The sequence below is a fragment of the Heptranchias perlo genome, chromosome 5, assembly GCF_035084215.1.
Source record: "Heptranchias perlo isolate sHepPer1 chromosome 5, sHepPer1.hap1, whole genome shotgun sequence".
NCBI classification, from domain to species: Eukaryota; Metazoa; Chordata; class Chondrichthyes; order Hexanchiformes; family Hexanchidae; genus Heptranchias; species Heptranchias perlo.
In genome coordinates, this window is record NC_090329.1 from 60,913,957 (window position 1) to 60,934,850 (window position 20,894).

A 20,894-nucleotide genomic window follows, 5' to 3' on the forward strand; every position below is an offset into this window, starting at 1 on the left:
CCTCAAGCCTGTTTTGCCAATCAATTAGATCATGGCTAATCAGCACATCAATTCCATTAACCTCTCTTTGCTCCATATCCTTTGATACTTTTAGCTAACTTAATCTGTCTATGTCCTTTTGTAATTTCCTGCTCCCATCTACACAACTTACTGTGCTTCCTAACCTAGTATCTTCTGCAAACTTGGATATAAATCTCTCTATTCCTTCATCCAAGTCATTGATATATATGGTGAACAGCTGAGGCCCCAGTATAGATCCTTGGTGAACATCACTTGTCACATCCAGTGAGTGATTTCAGTTTCAACAAAATGCAAAGCAATTGACTTTTTTAATGTTTGACTATTGCTGATTTATGTGGGCACAATCATGTTACTAATACCGTGGACAAGAATCCAACTAGCAGTTGCAGGTATCAGTGTAATGTAAGAAAATCATTTCAAAAATCGAGTTAGTCGTATCTTACATCCACAATAAATGAAACCCAGGGTCTCAAAGAAAAACAAGTAGTGTTTTGAATTTTGAACTTAAATTTAAAGACAAAAGATTGAAATAGGAAGCTATTAAAATGAAGTAAAAGAAGTTAAATAAAAGAGAGAATGGGGAAGAAGAGATAATGGAGGGAAAAAGGGAGATAGTTGAGCAAAAATGTTCAAAATTTTCTATTTTCACTTAATCATTTGAAGTCTTAACTTCAGTCACACAGTGTTAATATAAGACTAACAGAACTAGAATTTGAGTAGCGTTATTACGGTAGAATATTTGAGTCAGCATTGCAGTTGAAGCTGAAAACTATTAAAAATATATAGCCATCCAATGAGACCAGGGTCTTCCCTGGACTCGCTGTTAGTCTAGGGGTTAAAAGTACAACTGGATGAGTCCTCCAGTAACACTGTTCGGCAAAGTACTTCAGGTAGACAGAGCTCATGACTCCCAACAAGTTAAACATTAAAAGTCAATTGCTTTGCATTTTGTTGAAACTGAAATCACTCACGGGATGTGACAAGTAGTGTTGGATCATGTTTGTAAAAGCTTCCCGAATTCTGGCTCAATAAAGGAAGAGAGAGAGAAGTGGAAGAAAAAATCCTCTGTACGGCCGCTGAATATCTTGACTTCAACGTCACATGGGTTTCCAAAGGGTTAAATTTTACAGCCAACACCAGCCTACTAAGAAACAAGGAGCAGCTTCCCTCCAGCCAGTCAACGGCTGTCATGCAGTGAGAGAGAGCTCCTCTTATTTCTGAGAATTTGCTCAGCCCCTTTGGAGCTGCCTTTTTTAAAAGAAATAAACAAAAGATGCGGAAAACCCAATGTCTGGTTCCAGCAGCAACTCAGCAACATGTAGGCGGAGAAAATGACCAATTGGGGGGCAGCCCAAGGGAGCTCGACTAATCGAAGGGCTGTTTGAGGAGTCAGCCCAAACACTCAGCCCTCCCCCTGCACTAGCAGGCAGACGGGAATGTCAGGTACTTGTGGATCCCAACAGGAACAACCTGGCCAGATCGTGCTGTCTGCCTGTTAGCTGTGATGATACCACTGCAAGAAGGAAAGAGCTCATTGAGTCGCTGTTGAGGAAAGCAGACTGTGAGCCATTGATGCGGATAATGTGATGTGAGTGAGCCGTGCTCCTTCCAGCATTGATCTCTGAACGGGATGCTTTATTTTTGATTTAATCGCAGGCATCCTCCTATGTTGGTGTCACCATGAATGAAAGATTTAACTTTCGGTAATATTTTCTGGGGCAACTCGAAAAACGAAGGTATGTTGTGGCGATTTTATTTGGCGTTTAGTTCTGATCATTTCCGAAAAAAAGAAATGTTTTATTCTCAATGTTAAATCCAGTTACACAGCCAGAAAATAATAAGCTTCCACCTCACTTCGAAGTTGCAAAGAGTTTACGGACCGTCTTAAATTGTTCTCTTTTTCAGATTTGGTTGAAACCGACACAAATCTGATCTCTTCATCTATTGAGGTATTATGTAAAAAAATACGTTTTACCTTCAAAAAAAATCAACTGCCGTATCTGGTCAGGTTATTCGGCAACATTTCAAGTGAATGTGCAACAAAGTCGAATTTTCAATTGTGTTATTTAAAAATAATTTAGTTTTTTTTTACTTTAGCCAGTAAAGAGAGACACTGAGTTGTCTCTAACATAAATGATGCATATTTGGACTTAACTATATTAGAAGTGAAGGGTGTGGTCTGGAAATGAATGGAAACTAACTGGATGATGTAAACTTAAAAAAAAATGTTTTCGTGGGTCTCAGAATGACCTCTTTAACTATAGACTAGGTCATTGAATGTAGGCTTGTCAGTCGGTCTGTTATGTGTAAGAAGAGTTACTTTTGAAAATATATGAAGTAATTCACCTGACATTGTTAAGGCTGAATGGAACGTTTTATGGCTAAAATTCAAAAAATAATGATATAGTTGTATTTCAATATTAATAATAGTGTTTTTAGATGTTTATATAGTGTTCATATAAACTTAGAGATTCAAGCAACAGAAAAGCAATTTATTTTGCTGACTTTTGTTAGTTTTGAAAATAAAGTACAGGGAAAGGACAATTTTCCAGCATATTACATCCACATCAGGCTCTCAAACTGTGAATCTGTACCTTTCTGTACTGTTACATAGAGTTATAGGAGTGCCACTGTTAGTAGCCAACTTGCATGCAATTTTCTTCACTATTTAAACCTGCTGTAGATCTAATGTAATATCTCAGGAGACTGACCCAGTTAAAGTTATGTCATTAGTCATAACCAGAAACAAAATGCAGATGATTGTAATACAAATGAAGGCACTGATAGCTCGCTTTTGAAGTTTCTTTTAAAAGGAAAAGATCCAGACAATTGTAGTATTCACATGTTTTTGTGTCCTGCTCTCTTGAATGCCCGTGGTTGACTATTAGTAATAAGAAACTAAGTTTGTACAGCATTCTACAGGGGCATAAAAGATCTTAGATGACTGACTGCTTAAAACTGTTAAAATGATAGACATTTTGAAAATGGTCAAAGTAGGCTTCTCAATTTTTTTTAATAAATCCGTAAATGGAGTAGTAACAATCATATTTGAGTAATCTGGAATCTCTGGAGGCTAAAATATAATATAAAAAAAGTGAAATCTGCAAGTGCTGGAAATCTGAAGTAAAAACAAAGATTACTGCAGCATTTAAAGGAAAAAAGATAAGATAGCATTTTGGTTATAATCCTTCATTAGAAAAATCAATATTTCACTGAATTGATTTTAGACAGCTGTTTAAACTGGGCTATAAAGCCTAACCTTTTTAAACAATATTTTGAGATATTGGCTCTAAATCAATAGTGAATCAATAATGCTAATATTTATTGCTAAAGAAGCAGAGATTTAAATTCAAGAATTTGCTAAATATAGTAGGATATGATTCTGCTTGTCACAACTGCAAATCAAATGAAGCTCTTTCTGTGGCACTCTGGTTCATATCTTCTATATATAAAGAGACTGTAATTACATATGCAAGCTCATACAGAAGCTTCTTAATAGTTATGGTATTGGACTAAAAACCCTAGAGGTTGTGAGTTCAAATCCCACCATGGCAAGTTGTGAAATTAAATTCAGTAACTTAAATAATTTGTGGGCTGATTTGCACAGCAGATGAGATGACCATGTCGTATTGTCGTAAAAACCAATCTGGCTCACTAATGTCTTTCAGGGAAGGAATCTGCCACCCCTTCCTGATCTTACCTACATGAGACTTCAGTCCCGTACCACGTGGTTGACTCTTAATGGCCTCAGGGCAACTTGACATGGACAATAAATATTGCACTGCCAGTGTCACCCACATCACAACAAAAAAAAACTCAATTGCCCCATTATTATAAATTCACTCAAATTCCAGTTAGCTAACCATTTTCTAGCATTTCCTGACATAAAATATTCCCTTTGCTCTTTAACAACCAGCTCAACAATAGGGACTCTGGTTCATAAAAACATGATTTGATCAGTCAATTTGCAGGCTGACTGACAACTCATTGGTTAAAATAACAGTTATTTAAGAAGTCCGTTTCCATTATGCCTCAGGCCATAACTATTGCAGGTAAAACTTGTGTTTCCTTTTCATGTGTAGCCCTTTTGCCATGCCTCTGTTTAATTAATAGCCATGCTCAGAATGTTACTGAAAATGCTATAATGTCCACATCTTTTGCTAATCCCACACTTCTATGAAATTGCATTGGCAATACATTTTTCATTAAAGGAAAATATGCTTACACATAGAGATGAAGAAATAAAATCAAGAATATTGCAAATCTCAAATAAAAATAGAAAAAGCTGGAAATGTACATCAGATCAGCCAGCAGCTAAAAGACAAACAGAATCTTGAAGATTCCAATTTGAAATCTCTTTTGGATTCTGAATGACTTGTTGTGAATTTGCAACATTTTGCTGCTTTAATTTGTAAAATTCACATCTGTTGTTTAATCTACTCAGTTTGACAGAGGTCAACAATGCCTGTTCCCAGGTCTATTCCGATTCTATTCCTTTATTGCATGTGTAGGTGCCACCCAAGGAGAATTTTATGTTTTTCACCCTTGTTGTAGTAACAAGGGTGAAAACAGTTTGAAATAGGCAGTCAAATTTCTTCTTAAGTGTTTTATTTTTGAAGGTTAATAATTGAAAGCTAAACCCTTAAAATATAATATATGGATTTAATGAGAACTCCAAAATTAATGCTTTTTATGTTGAATGCCAAATGCATTTTTTTCTCCCCTGCATGAGGAAATGATAATCTTATGAAAGTCTGGCTTGAACAAATTCTTCATTTTGACCTGATAAAGATGATAAAATATTCATAATAATTTAGATCTGAAGAAAATTAAATCCAAAGTGGTTCCCATAATCACTGCTGTTAATTTCAGTCACTCCAGTATATGTCAGACAGTTGATGACCTTCCTATGTTTTCTTAAGGACCAACCCAATTGCTGCATTAAGTTGTCTGAAGATTGCCCTTATTTGAGGCGTATGGTTTAACCGCCACTGGAAACTAAGGTCTCATTATGACATCAAGTGAATCATTCTCAGTGTGTATTGTCCAATTTTACTGGCTTGCAGCGCATGTTAAAGTATTAATCGATATGCATCTTTTTTGCTTGCAGTAATGTTACAGGATGCAGCATAGATTTGAAATGCTGATTTCCTGAATAAATATGTTGACAGCAGCACTGTTTCTGCACTTTCATGGCATCCTGTGAAACATATGCAAGTAAAAGTTGTCCTACTATTTACAACTCATTCAAACTAGATCCAAGGAAACATTTTGTTCAAATTACTCTCTACTTGTGGTGTTATAGAATTGACCTGGGCTCGCAGCATCAGGGACAGGCGGTGAGCAGACATTAAATGCATTACTGCATTGAGAGAGTCAGAGCAATTGATGCTGTGTTGATTAAACCCCCTACAGACAAATGGGTAATACCTGGTTGGAAATGAGAGTCCATATTAATTCTTATAATCTTCACTAAGATAATCAAAAAACTTCACTGGATACAATGATCCCAGTGCCGCTGGAATTGGTGGGGAAAGGGAGAAGGCTTGATGAATGCTGTTAGTGAAGAGCAGCTTTCTGGGACATTCCCCAACTCCAACCCGTCACCCTCTCCAGTGGAGATGTATGGGTGGATGGATATCCTAAAGTGCTGCTTGATTCCCGTTGGAAATCAGCTGAGTACAGTCTTGGGAGATAAAATCTATTTAATCTCCTGAGGGATATTCTGCATAAATACTCCTTGATCCTCAAAGAAAATCAAGTAAACTGCAGAGCATTCTTTCATCTCTACATCCCCAAGAAACCTAAAGAGAAGGAGGTCAATACTACTGAAAATAAAATGGAAGAGTGAAAACATAAATATACAAATTATGTTTTTGACCGTGGAGGCTCTGGTACGGGTTACTTACCTTTCAAGATCCCTTTCCATTCATCCTGTAAGGGAATAGCTTTTGTAGACCGCAGAATGTGCGTCACTTTTTCATCTATAACACGCCACTGCTAGTTATTATGAACTAAGTGCTTTGATGAAAACAGAAAATATTTTCTTTGATATGTTTACTGAACCTTTTGCCTATTGGACCCTTGGTGCGCTTTTTCCATTGTGGTTTATAAAATATTAGAACATTCTCCGAAGGGTTCAGCTATGTATTATAGACACTGAATATAACCTGGCACTTGAGAGCCAGCCAAGTAACTGTTTTAAATGGGGTAGATGAGAATTAGCGGTACTTTAGGCTGCTCAGAAAAGTTGAGCAGGAGCTACGAATGGCTAAAAACATAGCCAAAAATATAAGACAATAAAATAAGAATATTGGCAACTAACTTTTAAAGTTTTTGATTTGCCATATCCATTGCACAATGAAATACTGACTCATAATTTTTTTTACAAAAAGACCTCCTTGAATAGCTGTTAGAAATAAAACCTTCAGAAGAATTCTTGATGGGCCTGTTCATTATATTTCAATTTTAAAAGTTACATTAAAATCTTATGTTGCACATATAAACAAAATAAGAAGGAACTGAGAAATATGAGGCTGAGAATTCCTATTGGTGACGGCGCGGACAAATGTTTAATGTATTTGCATGACTGGTTAATGCCTCTGTTAAAAGAGCAGAGGACTGTCATGTGAATGCACTAAGCCTTCACCTGATAATATCACAATGGTAATTTGTAGTTTATGGTGTACCTGAAACTGTGGTGTATATGTTGTATAACAAGAATCTAGCATACAATGTTTACAGATAATGTGAAACATTGTTTAATTAAATTCATCCCTCAGAGTTCTGATTTTGACCAGCAAATGTTTTTGCTTTGTTAGTCTCTTGCGTGTTTTCTGTCGTGTCAGTGAAATTTACATTCCGTCGACTGTTAATGTCAAATTTTGCAATATCTATTTAAAGAAACTGACACAGAGAAAATGTTGAAAATCAAATCCTTGAAATGGAAAAGTACAATGTTTTATAGATTTTAAGAAACAATTGTTCTGCCACAAATGTGCTATTGCACAGTCACGTCCTCTGATCCATAAGGAACTCTTTGGAGTCGTTGGCAATACTATGGCATTTATGGGTTTCCACTGCTGTTGTCTCACTTTAGTGGGAGGTGCACCTGGCCTGTGTGTGACATTCCCTAACTGAATTGTAGGAGAAAAGAATGCAGTGTAGTTACTTTTTATTGAACAATCATGGCACTATAGAAGTATACATCATCACAGAATGAGGCCTTTCAGCCCATTGTGTCTACGTCAGCTGTACGACAGAGCAATCTGAAAGTAATCCCACTGCCTTGCTCATAGTCTTGTATCTTCCTCTGCTTCAAATATTTACCAGTTTTCTGCCACAAAATAAAACTGATTAGGAAGGAATTAGCTCACTTGTTGAATGAGAGTTAATTCAGTGAGTTCAGCATAGCATTTGCTGTGATTGTTACATTACTGGCTTAGTGCAAGAGTTTGTTAGAGAAGGCTGCAGGGAGAGCAGACATCACCAGGACTAAGCACCCACCCAACCAACTACCATTGGGTTTTTGAATAGCTTATTGTGTTGTGCTCAACAGACTTTAAACAGCTTAGCAGCCCTCCCCTCATGGGCAGTTTAAATAGATGGAGCAGTAAACTGTTGAAAAGTGCCAATGCATTGCTTGCCTGTGCATTTCATTTTCCCTCAAGAAATCAAAGATCTCCTGATTTGGTTCTTTAAATAACTTGTATAGAGCATAAAAGCAACAATTAACCAAGAAATTAGCTTTTATATCATTTTTAATTTAAACTGCAGACAACAAGTTTTAACATTTAATTATGATTTCAAAATTCAGAGATTGATTCCAGACATAAGGGAAAACACTACATTGCTATTGTCTTTAAACATTCAAATCAGTCTTGCAAAATCCAGGAGTGGCCACCCTATCAATGAATCTGGCTGTGCAAATTTGTTGCTCTGCTCAATTTCCTACAGTTCCCTTTGCTGTTCCTTGACTTGTTAATGGTTATTAGAGAGGTGCAAAGTAAGTATTATTGCAGAAGAGGCCTGGCTGGCCAGGTTTCTGCTGCTAACGCGAACTAAATCCTGAAACTCACTCTGTGAAAAACTGAAGCATTTGGAATTTTTATCAGTTGCTGTTAAATAAGATTAACAATCCAGTTTCTAAAATTAGAAAATATAGGGGGACTTATGTGTTACAGCATGAAGTGGTGGGATTGGATTTTTTCCCCAAAATTGTCCACATTGGGTTGAACATTTTTGTTAGTTACTTTTTTAATGAAGGTTGCATTTACACAACAAGTTTACTGATGGCACAAAGTAGCTTTGGCTTCACACCTATGCTAATCTTATGTAGCATAAATTATATGTTTACGGTCTGACCTAACTCTGGAGTGAAGTGGATTGAGAATTCCTCCACCAAGGACTCTTGCTCCACTTCAGCCTGTTGTCAGGTCTGGTTCTGACTCTAAATTCGGGCTCATCTATATGTGGGGGCAGATTCACCTGTTATTGCTTGTGGGTATATTGCATTGCCTGGGTACATTTACATAGGTTCTTTCTCATCCGATTTTCCTCATTGCACTGCAACCAGGCGAACCAATATGCCCTAACCCAATAACAGGAAATTTTGCGTCTATAAAAGCAGTGTCAGTGCAATGTGAAAATGCCTCGCACAAACGCTACAATTCTAGTGTAAATGTAACCTAAAAGGGAAAAATCCTATGCGGCTTAGACTATGTCCATCAATGGTTATTAGCAGGTAACCACAGCTTACCAATTTACATTTCAGTGGTTAGAGTTGCTTATAGAGCTCGGCTGTTGCTTTGTTGTTCAGAAGCTTTGAGGCTTCCTGGACACTGTTTGTAATTATATATAGAATAAAAAGAAAAAACACAAATGGAAATGGAAAGCACATGGACCACTGAATTGGATGAGGGCTAATTTCAGTGGTACGAGTACAGATCTGGCCCGGGTAAATTGGAATCAAAGATTGGCAGACAAAACCGTAATTGAACAGTGGGCGGCCTTTAAGGAGGGGATGGTTCAGGTACAGTCTGGGCACATTCCCACGAGGGAGAAAGGTAGGGCAACTAAAGCCAGAGCTCCCTGGATGACAAAAGAGATGGAGAGTAAGATGAAGCAGAAAAATGGGGCTTATGACAGATGTCAAGTTGATAACACAAGTGAGAACCAGGTTGAATATAGAAAGTTCAGAGGAAAAGTGAAAAAAGAACGAAGAGGGGCAAAGAGAGAGTATGAGAATAGACTGGCGGTCAACATAAAAGGGAATCTAAAAGTCTTCTACAGGCATGTGCACAGGAGGTAACAGGAGGGGTGGGGCCAATTAGAGACCAAAAAGGAGATCTACTTATGGAGGCAGAGGGCATGGCCGAGGCACTAAATGACTATTTTACATCTGTCTTTACCAAGGAAGAAGCTGCTGCCAGAGTCTTAGAAAAGGAAAATGTAGTTGATGCACTGGATGGGCTAAAAATTGATAAAAAGTAGGTACTAGAAAGGCTAGCTTTACTTAAAGTAGATAAGTCACCCGGTCTGGATGGGATGCAGCCTAGGTTGCTTTGGGAAGTAATGGTGGAAATTGCGGAAGTATTGGCCATAATCTTCCAAACATCCTTAGATATGGGGGTGGTGCCAGAGGACTGGAGAATTGCAAATGTTACACCCTTGTTCAAAAAAGGGTGTAAGGATAAACCCAGCAACTATAGGCCAGTCAGCTTAACCTCGGTGGTGGGGAAACCTTTAGAAACGATAATCCAGGACAGAATTAGCTGTCACTTGGACAAGTGTTGATTGATTAGGGAAAGCCAGCACGGATTTGTTAAAGGCAAATCATGTTTAACTAACCTGATAGAGTTTTTTGATGAGGTAACAGAGAGGGTAGATGAGGGCAATGCAGTCTATTGGTGTATATGGACTTTCAAAAGGCGTTTGATAAAGTGCCGCATAATAGGCTTGCCATCAAGGTTGAAGCCCATGAAATAAAAGGGGCAGTAGCAGCATGGATACAGAATTGGCAAAGTAACAGGAAACAGAATAGTGGTGAATGGTTGTTTTTCAGACTGGAGGGAGGTATACAGTGGTGTTGCCCAGGGATCGGTGCTGGGACCAGTGTTTTTCTTGATATATATTAATGACTTGGACTTGGGTGTACAAGGCACAATTTCCAAATTTGCAGAGGACACAAAACTTGGAAATGTAGTGAACAGTGCGGAAGGTAGTGATAGACTTCAAGAGGATATAGACAGGCTAGTGGCATGGGTAGACAAGTGGCAGATGAAATTTAATGCAGAAAAATGCAAGGTGATACATTTTGGTAGGAAGAATGAGGAGAGGCAATATAAACTAAAGGGCACAATTCTAAAAGGGATACAGGAACAAAGAGACCCGGGGGTATATGTGCACAAATCGTTGAAGGTGGCAGGGCAGGTTGAGAAAGCAGTTAAAAAAGCATAGGGGATCTTGGGCTTTTTAAATAGAGGCATAGAGTGCAAAAGTATGGAAATCATGATGAACTTTTGTAAAACACTGGTTCACCACAACTGGAGTATGTGTCCAGTTCTAGGCACCGTACTTTAGTAAAGATGTGAAAGCCATAGAGAGGGTGCAGAAGAGATTTACTAGAATGATTCCAGGGATGAGGGACTTTAATTATGTGGATAGACTGGAGAAGCTGGGGTTGTTCTCCTTGGAATAGAGACAGTTGCGAGGAGATTTGATCGAGGTATTCAAAATCATGAAGGGTTTAGACAGAGTAGATAGAGAGAAACAGTTCCCATTGGCAGAAGGGTCAAGGACCAGAGGACATAGATTTAAGGTGATTGGCAAAAGAACCAAAGGCGACATGAGGAGAAACTGTTTTAGACAGTGAGTGGTTAGGATATGGAATGCACTGCCCGAGGGGGTGGTGGAGGCAGACTCAATCATGGCCTTCACACGGGAACTGGATAAGTACTTGAAAGGAAAAAATTTGCAGGGCTACAGGTAAAGAGCGGGGGAGTGGGATGAGCCGGTACAGACTCGAATGGCTGAATGACCTCCTTCCATGCTGTAACCTTTCTATGATTCTAAGTCAGTCATCACCTTGCAGGGAAAGACGGGTCCATATTTTGGGATGGACCCTTCATTAGAACGTGGATTATAATACGAATTTTGCATCCAATAGTCTTATCATTTTATTTACACTGCAAGATAAATACCTCATCAAATCATCCTGTGAATTATGTAACTTTTATGTAATTATGTTAAAATACTCTTTCACAGTCTTCAATCCAATGTGTTTAAAATAAATAATGGATGTTTTGAATTGAGCAATAAAAGATTCAGTTGTCATCCGTAATACCTGCACTTCTATGATGCTTACATGATGCAGCCCTTTAGAACTTTGCTCTTGTGAATTATGTCTCTGAAATTGAACTCTGGATTCTGGCCTTAGTCAAAACCGATTAAAAAGAAAATTATTTTATTCATTTAGATGAACTCTAAACTTATTTTTCACCAACAAAGTAATTATTCTATGCTTGATAATGTGTATTTTGCATATTGTGGATTTGAATAAAATGCAGAGGTATGTAGTTTCCTTATTCCGGTGGCAATGAATCATGGAACAGATAAACTACTTTGAATATCTACGCATGTATTAATAGTGGGTTTTCAATAACCAACTGCTGTTCTGATTGGTTCTATGTCATATACCCTTCGTGAAGATCTAATGCATGATTTGAAAATACAATGAAATGTTTCTTTTAATTGAGCAACCCATGCCCAAAGCTATAGTTTAGGACATACTAAGATTGAAAAGAGTAGAGATGAGGAAAATCAAAAAGCAAGAATATGTAACACCAAGCTTGCACTTTAAAGATTTGAAGATTGTAGGTAAAGGAGAAGACTGAGAGAGGGAAGGAGATCTTCAGTTTTGAGGTCCTGAAATCAATGATCGAGAAGGAGATGGTATTTGATTTCAATGCAGTGAGGACACAGAGAGAAGGAAGAGGATGTAGGATGGTCTATGTTTAACTATCCATTTAAATAAAATAGATTCACCATAACATAGATTTTTATTTTCTACTTAGGAAAAAAATGTCAATTAGATTGACGAATGCACAGCAGTTGAGATGTTTGAAGATAGTAAAATCTAGCTACATTCCATAACTAGAATTTTGGTGCCTTGGAGGCAACTGATAATGAATTGGTATTATTAGTATTGAACTGATATGACTGAGGACGTCTTTCAAAATTGACAAAAGAGTCGTATTTACATGAAACCTGAGGCACGTTTTTTTACTGCAGAATATCTAATCGCGGCTAGATTTTTTTATTTCCTCCTTTTTCTCCCCTCTTCCTCTACCCCTGAAGGCCGTAACTTTTTGGGTATAGTTCCACAGGCTTGAAATACTTCCCGTCTCTCACCCAACTAACTCTTCTTTACGTATGGATTAAGACAACGGGGGTGATTTTAGGAGGCGAATGCGGGTGTGTTGACAGAGGGTTCTGAAAATTGCGCAAATCCCGTTCGGGTTTGGAAGCTGGCTCCAACCTGCTGGCTTCCGAGTTTTCCAGGGACCCACCTGTGTGCACGCGGGCAACCCGAAACCGGATGTCCTGCCGGCAATTAAAGTTGGTGGGATGACAGTTAAAGAGCCAAATGTACCTCATTGAGGTACTTAAGGCATTTTACCTGTGACAGATGAAATGATTAGAAAGATTTTTAACTTATCTGGACGGCTTGCCCACCACTTCTGATTCACGCCAGGTGAAACCAGACGTGAAGGGCCGGATCAGGGCGAAAGAAACTAAATAAAAATACATGCAATCAAGTGAAAACACTAAATGCACCTACCTTTGACCCTGCTCCAATGTCCGATGTTTCCCGCTCCGATGTCCCCCTCTTCACCCGATCTCACCCTCCCGATCTTCCCCCGCTCTCTCCCTGGTTTTCCCCTCTCTCTGGTTTTCCCCTCTTACCCCCCCCCCCCCCCCCACACCCCGGCCTTCCCCTCTCCTCCCCCCAGGTCTTCCAGTCCAATGCCGGATGACGTCTGGCTCTCTCTTTCCCTCCCCCACCCCCCCTCGCGTTGCAGCTCCTAACTGCAGCAAGCCTGTCAGAAACGGTAAGTTTGGTTCATGCAGGTTTGCCATGCGTGCAATGGCCCCCCCCCCCCCCCGCCCTGCTGCCAACCCGCCTCCCCGCTAATATCGGGGCCAAGGTGTTGCCAGGCTTTTTCACTGTGGGGGCAACACAGCTGAGCCTGATCCGATTCTCACCCAACATCCTCAGATACATACTTCCAGCAGGGGGTCAATGGTTAGTGATCAGGAGGCCAGTCCTGGCTGGTTTACCCTTCCCTAGTCTAGGATTCTGAGTCCAAATGTAGTGCCACTACTCTGTTTAAATCAACTAACTCAGCACAAACAGGTGAATTATTGAAATTAGCGATCTGGGAGCATTTGTTCCACTTTTGGTCGAGGATTCACGTTTTTAATGGCTTCCAGAGCTTGCAAATTACTGGTGATGTTATTGTACAAATGCTCAATACGCTTATTTCAAATTCCTATCTCTGTTATTTTAAACAGATCAATGGGTGAATAATTCTATTGAAGTAGTGGAAAGAGGAACTTGGTATGAGTGCGTTAACCATTTGTGCAGTAACATTGCCGATAGTTATACAGCTCCGTGTGTCTTGTTTGAAATTGGATTTAATTTATGAACCTTTTGATAATAGGATCTTTTTATTGGCAGGAAGATTTATATTTAAAAAAAAAGCTGGTCTAATATACTGACAAATTTTAATTATTTTTTCATTATAGTCTCTGCCTTCTATACACATAAAACCATAGAATGATAGAGCACAGAAGGAGGCCATTCAGCCCAACTCTTTGTGCCGGCTCTTTGAAAGAGCTATCCAATTAGTCCTATTGCCCTGCTCTTTCCCCATAGCCCTGCAAATGTTTCCATGTCAAGTATTTATCAAATTCTTTTGAAAGTTACTACTGAATCTACTTCCACCACTCTTTCAGGCACTGCATTCCAGATCATAACAACTAGCTGCGTAAAAAAATGTTTCCTCATGTTGTCTCTTTTTTTTGCCAGTTACCTTAAATCTATGTCCTCTGGTTACTGGCCCTTTTGCCACTGGAAGCAGTTTCTCCTTATTTACTCTATCAACACTCTTCATGATTTTGAACACCTCTATCACATCTCCCCTTAACCTTCTCTGTTCTCTAGGGAGAACAACCCCAGCTTCTCTAGTCTCTCCAAGTAAATGAAGTCTTTCATCCCTGGTACCATTCTAGTAAATCTCCTCTGCACTCTCTTTAAGGCCTTGACATCCTTCCTAAAGTGTGGTGTCCAGAATTGGTCACAATGCTCTACCTGGGGTCTAACCAGTGTTTTATAAAGATTTAGCATAATTTCTTTGCTTTTGTACTCTATGCTTCTAGTAATAAAGTCAAGGATCTCGTATGCCTTTTTAAAAGCCTTCTCAACTTGCCCTGCCACCTTCAAAGATTTGTGTATGTATACCTCCAGGTCTCTCTGTTCCTGTACCCCCTTTAAAATTGTACCATTTAGTTTATATTGCCTCTCCTCATTCTTCCTACCAAAATTAATCACTTTACACTTCTGTGTTAAATTTCATCTGCCATGTCTCTGCCACAATTGACTTGTGAAACTTAAAGCAGTTTGATAGAGGAAGAAATGTTTTTACAAGTGGCTCATGATAGTCCTGTGATGACCAAATAACTTTCTTCAATGATGTGAATAAAGGGATTGAAGCACAGGGATAAGGATGGTCAAATAGATTGGAGGATGACATGCCAGAGCACATACTGCTGTATCATTCAGGCATATAGCATAAACAATTCACATACTGAGCAATGAAGATACTTTAAAAAGATTTGTCATGCATAAAACCCTTAAGAAGCTAAGGGAATGGATATGCGGTTTAATTACCTACCTGTTTCCTTGGATTGAGGAAAAAGAGTTACAGTGAAATCTTAATTACATGGACAAATAGTTATATTGTAGATTAAAAATAACAAAAAATGCTAGAAATGTACAGCAGGTCAGTCCATTATCTTAAGGAAAAGACAGGTTAATATTTGGTGGGTCCCTTCACCAGAACTGTCACTTCTCTTTAGATTTATGAAGATTTAATTAAGTGCCTTTATCAGGGTATGGTAGCTTATTAGTTGTGGTACTGGACTGGCAAGGTATGAAATTGAATTTTTGAGCTGGCACCAGAAAAATGACTTTAAAGTTGCTGGGTTGTCATAAAAACCTAACTCTTTTATTAATGTTCTTCACACATCCTTCAGGGAGTGGCTTGCTGCCCCTAACTGGTCTGGCACATGTGGCTGATAATCAGTGAGCTTATAGGTATTTTGTTCACTAATAGTGAGTGTAAGGTTACTGAAGAAAGATCTTGTACCCTCAGCAGTGTATTACATTTTGTGTTTGTTTATTCTGTTGCCATCAGTCTTCAAGACTCATACTCCAGATCTATATCTATGCTGGACAGTAGGAAACATGAGCCTGGCCTTGTATATATATTTTCTTTAAATGTTATGGGACTTTGGCCTGTTTGTGATCAAAGCAGAAGTATCGCACGTCTATTGTGCCATCTACCAAAGTTTGGGACCTTAGAACCCCCGAGTCTATGGTGCAAGAAGGCTACCAAACTGGACCTAAATTGGTGAGCTGGGTGGTGGGGGCGGCAGGGGCGGGGGGGATTGAATGAAATCTTCCCACCCACATCTTCTGAGAGCAGACTCAGCTACCACATGAAAATCTGATGCAGAACTGAGCAAAAGGTCATACGCTATCAGGAAGAACTGGCAAACAGAAACGTTTTCTTACTATGTGAAATGCTTCAGAGGCTGGGAGAATTTAGGTATGTTGAAAACTAATATTCTGATAAAGGGAAAGTGAATTCTGTGAGGTTAGTGAAGTGGGAAATAAAATTGTCTGGATAAGTATAGATCTTATGCTCTTTATTGCCTGCTCTAATATCAAATATACTGCTAAAGTTGGCAGTACTTTGACAAATAGTAGAGGAAAGAGTGGGCTTCGTTCCTCGAGTCTCTGGGTAGTGGGGAAATGTCAGTGATTATCCAGTTATTGAGGTGTAGACAATGTGCTCTTTATGTAGCATTTTAAATAAATAAAGTTGGGATCAATCCAAATTTAGTTGAAAAATAACTTGATCCACTCCACTCACTTGAAGGGCATCTCTGCATCTAACATGAGTATAATTGACTTAGTTTGATTTTGTTGACAAAATGAATATTGTATTAAATCTACAAATCTTCTTAATGAAACTAGTTTTCCAAAACATTTTCTATGGTGCTTTAATGTCACTGATGTTTCGCTTTATAACCTAGTGCTGTACTGTCACAGACTCGGGTATGCAAAACAACCCCAAAAATCCTATTCTATCAGTGTTGCACAGATCTTGAGATGTACAACCAATACGCAATAACATTTAACATCTGGCGGAAATGTTTTGCAAACCCAGTTTTTAAAAAGTTCCTTTAACTCAGTTAGCTGTTCGGTTCTGCTTGTGCCGTGATATCCAGATAGTTTGTTGATTGCTCACAAATAGGCATCTAGTTGACCCCACACTTTGGCCACACAATACTGTAGTGCTAAGATATACAAAATCTTACCTGTGTTCTTTGGAAAGCAATAATGTACAGATTTTGAAAGCTAAGTATTAAATGCCATTCATTCTGTCCTGTTCCCATGTGAATTTGATATTTTATTAAGATTCCAAAGATTGATCCGCAAACACTGTACGCTGAGCTGTCTCTTAGATATCACCGCAGAGTGATTACCCAGAGAGATTGTCAATCCTTTAGCCGTTGAATATTGTTTGACTTCTCACAACTTTCAAAATATTTCCATGCTTCCTTTCACATGCCATCTGCGAAAATTATATTTTTTTGAATGACTATTCTTACAGCAGAAAACATAACTCTTTGTCTCACTCTTTCTTAAATTAACTATTTTACTATTGAAATTATCTTCTAGCACTTCAACACTTTCAGGCTATTCAAATGCCACTGATCATGCACTCAGCTTGTGTACTTGATAGAGATCTATGGAAAGCAAAGCCTGATGGTTCTGCCTCTGCTTTTATTATTTGATTGATACATGCTCTGTTGGAGCACCTGCAATGGCAGAATCTTGTCCATCTCTGTTGTCTTCTAGGTAATTTTTAAAAAATTGCTTGCAGGGTCTCTGCAAACTCACATCGAATCTTGTCGTTCAAGGCTGCCATGTTTGGCCTCTTCCCTTTTCTAATTTTGCTAAAGTAAAATTTGTGGTTGATGAACAAAAAACAGAAATAAATACCCTTTACACCCCTCTTATATTCATTTAATTTTTGGGAGTGGGAGCGGCTTCATATTTTTTCAATTTACAGTCAGAATTTTACACAACTATAATTCCTTTGTTTATTTGGATTCTGACACTTTTATATAAATATATTTTGAGTAACTGTGACATTAATCTTCTTGTCAAATACTATCTATTATCATGATGCAATTTGAGTTGTTAAAGTGTCTGCCGTGGCTCGACTGGTACACTCCAGCCTCTTAGTCAGAAGTTTGTGAGTTCAGGTCCCACTCCAGAGACTTTGAGCATAAAATCCAGGCTGACCCTCCAGTGCAGTACTGAGGGAGTGCTGCACTGTCGGAGGTACTGTCTTTCAGATGAGATGTTAAACTGAGGCCTCGCCTGCCTTCTCAGGTGGACATAAAAGATCGCAAGGCACTATTTGAATAAGAGCAGGGGAGATCTCCTGCTGTCTTGGCCAACATTTATCCCTCAACCAACATCACTAAAACAGATTATCCAGCTATTAATCTCATTGCTGTTTGTGGGACCTTGCTGTGCATAAATTAGCTGCCGCATTTCCCTACATTACAAAAGTGACTTCAAAAGTACTTCATTGGCTGTGAAGCGCTTTGGGACATCCAGAGATTGTGAAAGGTGCTATATAAATGCAAGTTTGTTTGTTTGTTTGTCATCTATGACAGTGTCACCTATCCATATCTTTCAAAATATGGGATAATGTTAAAAGGAAAGTTAACAGAAAAATAAAAGATGGCACTATTTTCGGGGCTTGCAGAAATTCCTTTGGCCAGTTCTTGATTTAGTCTCATTGGAGGATAATATTAACTTGGGGTGATGGTGTAAAACGGGCAATATCGAATTAGCCGCCTGTTATACACCACGCTTGATTTTCCTTTCCATTGACTTCAGTGGAAGGGAAAATAGGGTGGGGAGTATAACGGGTGGCCAATTCAATATCGCCCGTTTTACGACATTGCCCAATGGTAAAATTACCCCACTGTCTTTTGACAGATTTATCGCATTTATTTTTCAGTCACTTTTTCTTTATTTTTTCCCTTCTTCGATGTCCCTGCCACACTTCTAAACTCTATGGAATCAAACTTCATGTATTACTCCCTTTTCATTTGCTGTAATGAAAATTATTGATATATATATATATATATATTACAATTTTTAACAGCAGGTTAGTTTGTAAAATCTATCTGTAATTATTTTTTCAGTGAACCCCTTTTTGAGTTTTGCTTTAATGGCTTTGCACGCAACGGTGTTTATTTTTTTTACAAACTAGTAAGCTTTTCAAATTATTTTTGTTGAAGGAAAGCTGTCCTGTTCGCCCCTCTGTGTAAAATGCCCTGAATGTTCCAATCTTTATTGCAGTCCTTTGCTGCACTGTTTATTCTAAAAGCTTCTGAGCATTTGCAGTTTTGCCAACAGTGAAGATTTTGTCAATGATGTATTGATAGAATCATAGAATCATAGAAGTTTATAACATGGAAACAGGCCCTTCGGCCCAACATGTCCATGTCGCCCAGTTTATACCACTAAGCTAGTCCCAATTGCCTGCACTTGGCCCATATCCCTCTATACCCATCTTACCCATGTAACTGTCCAAATGCTTTTTAAAAGACAAAATTGTATCCGCCTCTACTACTGCCTCTGGCAGCTCGTTCCAGACACTCACCACCCTTTTGAGTGAAAAAATTGCCCCTCTGGACCCTTTTGTATCTCTCCCCTCTCACCTTAAATCTATGCCCCCTCGTTATAGACTCCCCTACCTTTGGGAAAAGATTTTGACTACCTTATCTACGCCCCTCATTATTTTATAGACTTCTATAAGATCACCCCTTAACCTCCTACTCTCCAGGGAAAAAAGTCTCAGTCTATCCAACCTCTCCCTATAAGTCAAACCATCAAGTCCCGGTAGCATCCTAGTAAATCTTTTCTGCACTCTTTCTAGTTTAATAATATCCTTTCTATAATAGGGTGACCAGAACTGTACACAGTACACAGTATCCCAAGTGTGGCCTTACTAATGTCTTGTACAATGTTGTTGATGTTGTGCTATTGTATTAATTCACATGAAAAAAGGGAGCGAGAGAGAGAGAACTTTTCAGGTCAGGGTTGACATGGAGACATGACGGATATTCAGGAGTGCATTTAGTTACCTTTGGGATTAGAGAGCAATTAAACCATATTTTTCCTCAACAGATTGACTAGGTGAGGTAGAGTCCATGATAGGGTAAATTGTACATAATCTGTGGAAAGAGCAGGCTTGATGGGCTGAATGTGCATTTCTTGTTCCACACTTTTTTATGCTTTCATGAGACACTACTTTCTTGAGAGGAAGGGTTGGTAAGAAAATTGAATGAGGGGGTTCAATTTTTTTTTTAAGAAAAGCTCGTCTGCTACATTAGTGGCCGCTCCAAGACATTCTCCACACTCTGAATTGAGGACGAGCATTTTCTGCAATGAAATTTGGTTAGTCCAGATCTGAAACCAAAGCTCCGGTCCTCTTGTGTTCTGATGAAAGGTTATACCTGACCATTAACCTATCTTGCTCTTTTAGATGCTGGTGGACTTGCGGTGAATTTGTAGCAATTTCTGTTTATATTTTGGATGTCCAGCACTCCCAATCCTTTCACTTCAGGTTTTCTTGTAACGGTTTGCCGCTCAAAACATAAAACACAGACTGTTAGAATTCTTTCCCGAGTCCCCACACAAAGGAAAAAATCATCAGCTAGTTACATAGCTTATTTTGGTACAAGAATGCTTGGTTCCTTGAAGGATTGAAGTAATAAATTAGAAAAAGAATGTGACTTTTTTCTAACATTTTCTTTATCTGGTATTTTAAAAACCCAGTGACTTAAATGGAAAGTTTTTTTTTCTGGGGAGTGTAGAAAGTTCAAATACCATAGCACAGAGTAGAGTGAGCCTTTTAAAGACACAAATACAGCATTCAGAGCAAAACAGGAAACCAGCCTTTAATGTCACTTTCCCAGCGAGCCAGTTTTATGATTGAAATTTAAAATAAATAGTCATTTAATCAGACAGCTGTCTCTGTAATTTGGTTCATTTAAAATTATGACTGCCTGTGAGAAAGCCACTTCAGAACTTGAAATGGTTTATTAAAGTTTAAGGGATCACACTGAGATAGTTGCAGAAATTCAGAGAAGAACAGGAGGTACTTGAATTTTCATTTTCTTATGGATATCAAATGTGAAGAAACAACTCAAATAGAATCGATGTGCAGCTTAATATTTATCGATATTTAACTTAATGATGGGAGCACTTTTTACCTATCGCTTTAAAGGAAAACTGCTTTGAGGATTTAAAGTAATGAATACTTTTGGACAATCAATGAGCCGCATTCTCAGTGCAAAATGGCACGAGTTGGGCTAACTTGAGTTAGTCATTGAATACCCAGGACTTGGTTCAGTTGAGACATTTCACGTTTGCATGTGATTATCCATTTTTAAAAATACAAATTTGGAGCGGGATAAATGAATCCTCTGTG

At 38.6% G+C, this 20,894-nt stretch overlaps 1 protein-coding gene across 3 annotated transcripts in view; it reads left to right on the forward strand.

The window, feature by feature from the left end:
• Positions 1-1,208: 1,208 nt before the first annotated feature.
• LOC137321795 (proto-oncogene tyrosine-protein kinase LCK-like) overlaps positions 1,209-20,894 on the forward strand; it is a 91,237-nt gene continuing 71,551 nt past the window's right edge. For 2 of the 3 annotated variants that reach the window (XM_067984467.1, XM_067984468.1), the window contains exon 1: positions 1,209-1,757. In XM_067984467.1, coding sequence (XP_067840568.1) covers positions 1,706-1,757 — 52 coding nt within the window. In that variant the 5' untranslated portion in view covers positions 1,209-1,705. Of the gene's footprint in view, positions 1,758-15,835; positions 15,915-20,894 lie in introns of those variants that run through there. The other variant, XM_067984469.1, reaches the window with a different exon arrangement.